This window comes from Mustela nigripes, chromosome 17 (genome assembly GCF_022355385.1).
Source record: "Mustela nigripes isolate SB6536 chromosome 17, MUSNIG.SB6536, whole genome shotgun sequence".
Lineage (NCBI taxonomy): Eukaryota > Metazoa > Chordata > Mammalia > Carnivora > Mustelidae > Mustela > Mustela nigripes.
Window position 1 is genome coordinate 9,624,914 of NC_081573.1, and position 7,506 is coordinate 9,632,419.

A 7,506-nucleotide genomic window follows, 5' to 3' on the forward strand; every position below is an offset into this window, starting at 1 on the left:
ATATTTATACTTTTCACTGAGGCCCACAAATTATGTAGCCAGCCCTGCCCCTAACCCCACCCCTTCCCTGACACATCCCAGATTGTATGTCCCCAGAAGGAGTGGGTCTAAAGATAGACCGGGAATGTCACTGGGCTCAGGGCCTCCCTTGGCCCAGAGGACAGGAAACCATACTGGATATGCCCCCAAGGTTGTCTGAGGCCCTGACGTGACCTCCAGAGCCAGGGACTGCCTCCACACTGACCTCTCTGTTCACCTATCTGGGGAGCCAGGTTCTAAACCACTTTGCCATGACCTCTGGGAATAGGAGCAGGGAAGAATCCCAGAGCAAGTGTAAGGAGAGGCCCCACATTCAACCCTCCCTCTGCTCTCTGGGCCTGGGCCAGGTGGGGGTCAGCACCCAGGATCCAGGCAGGCCTGAGCAAGAGGAGACTCCCCACCCTGGGTACCACTCCCTCCCAAGATCCTAGTTCTTCTGGTCTTGCTAGTTGGGGTTCCTCCCTGAAACTCTCCCACGCAGCTGGGGCCTGCAGGGCCTCTGCTTGTCAACACACAATAGTTACAGTATTATTACCATGCCTCCCTCCATCCTTCAGTAGGTAGGGGTTTCTGGGTCCTTGTGGCAAAGGAGGCAGCTAAAGTTCAGAGAGGGAGTCCCACTTGCTTGAGGTCACACAGCAAGAGGAGGGCAAAGGCAGGATTAAAATTTCAGTCTGTCCGATTTCAGAGTTGATGCTTTGCCATTCCTTCCTTTATTATAAAACAGATCTCTCAGAGGCTCAGAGAGGTGAAGACACTTCCTCGGGGTCACACAGAAAACCCCAAGTGGGGCTGGGATTTCAAGGCTGGAAGGCAGGGGCCAGTGCCGGATGACTTCACAAGTAGTCATTCACTTTCTCTCTGAGAGTCTCAGCATGATGCCAAGTGACGTCACCTATATGACTGAGGTGCTACTCATTATTGGGAATCGGGGTGCCCAACGGGGTCTGGGGAATAGATAATATCTTTATGAACACAGCCGCTCTTTTTCCGCCAGCATAGATAAACCTTATCTATGAGCCAGGAGAAACAAAGAAACGTTAGAGATGTAACTTATATAATGATATAATATAGTATAATAATATAAATGTTATTATATAATAAACATAATCTATATAAATGCTATTATTTAACGTAGTATAACGTAACATAGGCAGTCACTTATATGAGCCTGAATATGGGGATGCTTAGTCATTTTGCGGTTTGCATGATGTTCTTGCTTCTGAATTCAGTTGTGGTCCTGCTGTGGTCCTCGGCGTGTCCCCCTCCAGCACATCTCGGTGTGGCTCTGTCTGGGTTGGGTGTTCTGTGTTGGTGTTGGTGTGTAACAGAACCCCATGGCCTCAGTGTGGGTGCCTCACCAACTCTCTGATGTCAGGGGCTGCTTTTCTTCTTTACCTGGAAGACTGCCCAGCTCCCTCACTGTTCTCCTGGCTTTCTCGCTCCTTCCACAGAGGACACAGTGACATCCTTTTTTTACTCTCTCTCCCTCTTTCCTTTTTTCTTTTTTTTTTTAAGTATAATGTATATTTAGTATATAAGTATACAGCTGGGTAATTTTTTTTTAAGATTTTATTTATTTATTTATCAGAGAGAGAGAGTGTGTGAGCGTGCATGAGCACAAGCAGGGGGGAGAAGCAGGCTTCCTGCTGAGCAAGGAGTCAGATATGGGACTTGATCCCAGGACCGTGGGATCTTGACCTGAGCCGAAGGCAGCTACTTAACCGACTGAGCCTCCCAGGCCCAGGTGTCCCCAGCTGGGTAATTCTTTACAGATTTGCACACACGTGTTACTACTGCCTGGAGGAAGAGAGTGGGCCTCATCACCATTGCTCCTTTGGGACAATGGAATCCCTATTCTGTTCTAGAACCTCATGTCAGTGGAGTTACACAGTATGTTTTATTTGTGTAAGGCTTCTTGAGCTCTACGTAAAGTTTTCGGGATTCTTCCATGGGGCTGCAGACACCAGTGGTTGGCTTGTTTTCTCACTGCTGAGTGATATCCCACGGGCTGAGTGACCCACTCATTCTTTTTCCGTTCCCTTCTTGATGGATCTTTGCATTCATTTCCAGGTTTTGATCATATTAAAAAGTAAGTCTGATTGTAACATCTCCCTGTCCCGGGAGATTGAGACCCTCGTAACGTTTATCCGCTCTTCTCAGAATTCACTGAAATCTCTTCACGGGGCCTGTAATGATGTGGCCGTTCTAGCCCCTGCCTGGCTTTTCGGCCTCAGTGTCTGCCTTCCTCTTCTTTGTCCTCTGAGTTCCCCCTGCTTTGTAAGGGAGCTCTGTATCCCCCCCAGCCCCCGCCTTTGAACCACAGCTTAAAGGACACTTTCCGGCAAGCTTCACGGACCAGCCAGCCTCCACCCCTAGACTCCATACCTCCTCGGAGCTCCCTACACTTCTCCCTTCATCCTTCCAGTTGTGTATAACAGTTTGTGTGATTACTTAATATCTGTCATCAGACTGAGCTCCATGAGGACAGGCACCGGTTTCGTCTTAACCTCCAACAGTCGCCCAAACCAAAGCTTGCCCACGGTTAAGTACTCATTACATATTTCTGGAGTGCTGCATGTCGAGTAGACCCTTTTCCCATTCTGAGCCTCAGTGCTTTCCCCTCTCCCGTCACCCTCCCAAACACAGACTTTCTCCTGGGAACAGTCAGGGAACCTTGACTCCCCCTCTTTCCCTCTTCAGCAGCTGTGGGTGACGCACCCAGGGGCGGGCACCCCGCCCCACTGCGGACGCTGATTTGGCCTGGTTGGGCAAGGCCAGGGTTGCCTGGGGGGAGGTTACTCATCCTGGGCTCAGGTAAGAGGGCCCAGGTTGGGAGGCGGCACACCCAGGGGGAACGCTGAGGGAGCAGGACGGAGCCATGGACCCTGCCAGGAAAGCAGGCGCCCAGGCAGTGATTCGGACTACGGGCTGGCTGGTTCTGTTGATGCTCCTTCTTGGAGGAGGTGGGTCTGCTGGAGGGGATGGATGGGGTACAGTAGGGGCCCTAGGAAGGAGCTGTCTCCTACAAGGAGAGCTGTGGGGACAATCTTCCATCCTGAGCAGAAGGGGCTGTAGGAGAGATCCCCTACTTTGGGCAGAGGGACTATGGGGAGGATTCCTCCCTGGGGGGAGGTTCTTCCATCCTGAGCAGATGTGAGCTGTGGGAAGGACCCTCTGCCCTGGGCAGAAGGGGCAGTGGGAAGTGATCCCTCGCTGAGCCGCCTGGACTGTGGGAAGAGTTCTGCCACCATGAACGGAGAACTGTGGGAAGGTGTCCCTCTCATCCATAGCAGGGATCCCCCATCTGGAGCATAAGGGGCTGTGGGAAGGATGTTCCCACTGCAGGCATAGGGTGCTTTAAAGGAGAGGGGCACCAGATTGGTGGGGAGGTTTTCCTTACTCCTGTCCTGGAAAACGGTGGGCAACAGCATTGTCCCGTCCCGGGGACAGAGGGCATGGGAAGGACTATTTCTGCTTTCTGGGAGAAGGCTTCGGTAGGGATCCCTTAGTTCTGCTCGGCCCCGCATCCCCAGGAGCGCAGGCCCTGGAGTGCTACAGCTGTGTGCAGAAAGCAGATGACGGATGCTCTCCGCAGAAGACCAAGACGGTGAAGTGCGCGCCGGGCGTGAAAGTCTGCACAGAGGCCGTGGGGGCGGTGGAGACCAGTGAGTGGGGCCCTCTGGTCCATTCGTACCCGTTCAAGCTCCCCAAGCCAGGCCCCGCCTCCTTTTATCCCGCCCTTCTGAATTTGTCCACATCCATTCAACGCCCTCCATGCATCCCTTTCAGCCAGGTTGGAGCCCTTCAACACAATCACGCCGTTAGGGCGCGGGGCTGACAGGTGCTGCCTGAGTGGGGTGAGCTGGGAGAGCCCGGATTTGGGACCCAGTCCCCTTCGAGGGCACACCCTCTCCATTTCTGCCTTGTCCCCCCCCACCCCCCCACCAGATTTCCCTACTCACCCTGTCCCTGCCAGAACCCTCTATCCCGTGACGATGCAGACCCCTCCGCAGGTCTCCTCCTAGGTTCCCTAGACTGAGGCTGCCTCCCACTAACCCACCCCCGAGGGGAATCCGGCCCCCATCTGAGGCTACAGCTCCTGGGAGGTCCCACCTGTCTCTGCTCCTGTGCCCTTTCTGTCAGTCTCCCAGTTCCTTCTTAAGATTCTTTGTGCGGTTCCATCCCTCTATCGCCCGGCCCCGTCCTACTGCACTCTTGGGCCTCCCCTCTCGGTTTTGTCCGTCCGCCTGTCTGTTCCCTCCGACTCAGCTCTTTGAGGATCTGCCCCTCCGTCTGTCGTTCTTCCCCTGCGATCGGCTTTCTGAGGCCCCGGCCCTTCGACCCTGGCTCGGCTCTCTTCTGCTGGTGGTGGTGGGGTCCACTCGAGGCCCCGCCCCGAGCCCCGCCCCTGACTCCGCCCCCTCCCCTCTCCGCAGTCCACGGGCAGTTCTCGGTGGCAGTGCGGGGCTGCGGTTCGGGACTCCCGGGCAAGAATGACCGCGGCCTGGACCTTCACGGGCTACTGGCCTTCATCCAGCTGCAGCAGTGCTCCCAGGACCGCTGCAACACCAAACTCAACCTCACGTCCCGAGCTCTGAACCCCGCAGGTCGGTGGGGGCGGGGCCCTAGGCTCGGAGGCGGAGCCACACCACCGCTGAGCCACTAGGATGATCCCAACCTGGAGGCGGGAGAACTCGGCACGTGCTGGGGGCGGGGTCACGCGGCGGCAGGCGGGGCTTCGTCGCCAGAGGCCGCGTGGGGAGGGACGCTAGGGGTGGGGCTATGCGGGAGGAGAGGGGCGACAGGCGGGGGCGGGCCACGCTCTGGGCGGGGCTAGGGGCGGAGACCTAGGCTGCAGGGACCCTCGGGCTGAGCTGGGCTTGCGGAGCTTTCTGGACCCCTTCCCTCCAACGCGCTCCCCTCGCAGGCAATGAGAGCGCGTACCAGCCCAACGGTGCCGAGTGCTACAGCTGCGTGGGACTGAGCCGCGAGGCGTGCCAGGGTACGGCGCCGCCCGTCGTCAGCTGCTACAACGCCAGCGACCGCGTCTACAAGGGCTGCTTCGACGGTAACGTCACCCTGACGGCAGGTGAGCGAGTGGGGGGCATGGGGTCAGCGGGAGTTGTGGTAGCCTCTCGGAGGCCTCACTGGCGGTGGGTAGCCCTTTCCCCAGAGTTCCCCCACCTCCAGCACGTTCTGGAAACGGTAGGCCTAAGTTCCCGCCTTCGCCTAGAGCGGCAGGAGAAACACAGCTCTACCCCCGACGTGGTGTGGGGGTACGGGTGCTTTTGTCCTAGAGTCTTTTTTGGACATACATCTCCGTAGAGGCCTGCCAGGTGCACAATGGGACGATGCGCTGTGGGAAATGTAAGCCTCCAAGCTTCTCGATTGCAGGGACTCGAGCTCTGGCTCCTTAAAAGGGCTGGGTTTAGGTTAGGGTTTAGGTTAGGGCCGCCCACCTAACCACTTAGGAGAGAGGTAGTTCATCCTCCTGGCCTCTGCCCCAGGGAACCCTGAGGGGTGTACTTCAAATGCCTCTTCTGCCAGGTGCATTATGGGAGATGTTGTTCTGAACTTTTTTTTTTTTTTTTAAGATTTTTATTTATTTATTTGACAGAGAGAAATCACAAGTAGATGGAGAGGCAGGCAGAGAGAGAGAGAGAGAGGGAAGCAGGCTCCCTGCTGAGCAGAGAGCCCGATGCGGGACTCCATCCCAGGACCCTGGGATCATGACCTGAGCCGAAGGCAGTGGCTTAACCCACTGAGCCACCCAGGCGCCCCTGTTCTGAACTCTTAAGACTGATTTTGGCAGGGGTGGGGGTGGAAGGGAGAGAGTCGGGGAAAATTGAAGAGAGGGATGTGGGGAAAGTTTGTTGGGCTCTTGGGTCTTATGAGAGGTGTATCCGGGTCCATACTTTCCCAGCTTTTCTCCTAAGGTATTGTGGTACTTGTAGTTCATCCTACTCACTTTTCTTCTCAAAAGTGGGAATCCGGGTTCACCATGTGCCAGAGACAGTGGGACAGAGTTTCTGGAAGTGGGGCTTGAAATAAGACTTTGGATTAATGGATGCAGAGCCCTTCTGTCCCCCGTATTAGGAGTTCTTGCCCTTTGTCTTGCCCCGAAATTTCCTTCTGGCTCTGCAACCCTCCCATCACTGACCCACCTGTGTCTCCCTCCTGCAGCAAATGTGACTGTGTCCTTGCCTGTTCGGGGCTGTGTCCAGGACGAGTTCTGCACCCGGGATGTGGTGACAGGCCCAGGGTTCACACTCAGTGGCTCCTGCTGCCAGGGGTCCCGCTGTAACTCGGATCTCCACAACAAGACCTTTTTCTCTCCTCGAATCCCACCCCTTGTTCTGCTGCCCGCTCCTAAGCCCACCACTCTGGCCACAACCACCTCCGTCACTACTACCCCAGCCCCAACCACACTCGTCTCTACCAGCAAACCCACCTCAGCCCCAGCCAGCCAGACTTCTCCACAGGGAGTACATCCAGAGACCTCCCAGAAAGGGGAATCTAGCGTGGCTGAAGGCGCCCCTGGCCACCAGGACCGAAGTAATATGGGGCATCACCCTACAAAAGGTGTGGCCTATAGTAAAGGCTCTGTGACTCCCTTCATTGGGCTGGTGGCCCCTCTGTTGGCTGTGGCTGCTGGCAACTTACTCTGAGTTTTTCCATCTAGAAACCATCTTGCCCTATTCCCTGGCCCTGGGCGCCCTCTCTTCACACTACTTCCCTTTCCTGGACTGGACTGGGCTGGCCCAGCCCCCGTTCTTCCAATCTTCCCTACTCTCCCCAGCTTCTGCTGCACTGGTTTGCGGCTTTGGGAAATAAAGTTACCGTTGTCTATATCCTGCCAGGGTGTTGCAGCTTTTTGAAGGCAGCAAATGCGTCTCCCTCATCTCTGTCTCTCTTTCCTGTCCTCATGGTGCCTAGGACCGAGAAAAGTCAGGGCTGTCATAGGGAAAATGGGAGAAACAATGATAAGCTTCCTCTTTGCCTTCTTACAGCCAACCTGGAATATGGGGGGTAGAGCTGGGTACTCATGCCTTCCTCTGCTTGGCTGCTGCCCCTTCCCCCCATCTCTGTGGCAATCGTTTGGGCGTCTGACTTCCTTACTAGACTGTGAGCTCCTCAAGGGCAGGGACCGTGCCTTATGCCCCTGTGTGATCAGCCTCTGGCACAGAAAGGTCTCAATAAAAGTTTGGTTCCTTTGTATAGTGTTTTGAAGGACTCATTTCTTATGCTAACCTCTCAGTGTAACCTCATAGCTGAGCTAAGGCAGGAATGCCAAGACCTTTAACAGAGAAGCTGAGATCTAGAACCACAGCCCTGGGGGAAGTTGAGGTTTGAACTGCTTTCATCTCCTGGGGTTTAGCCAGCTTGTGGCGATCCCACTGGTGAGGGGGCTGCCCTGTGAAACCACTAAGTGGTGACGAGGGTGAATGGGGCTCTTAGCAACAT

At 55.5% G+C, this 7,506-nt stretch overlaps 1 protein-coding gene across 1 annotated transcript; it reads left to right on the forward strand.

Annotated features, from left to right (window-relative positions):
• Positions 1-2,920: 2,920 nt before the first annotated feature.
• Positions 2,921-7,217, forward strand: LYPD3 (LY6/PLAUR domain containing 3). Its single transcript, XM_059382004.1, has 5 exons — positions 2,921-3,005; positions 3,576-3,707; positions 4,479-4,649; positions 4,970-5,131; positions 6,226-7,217. Exons 1-5 carry the CDS (start codon positions 2,921-2,923, stop codon positions 6,708-6,710), a joined length of 1,035 nt encoding a protein of 344 aa, XP_059237987.1. The 3' UTR covers positions 6,711-7,217.
• Positions 7,218-7,506: the final 289 nt, after the last annotated feature.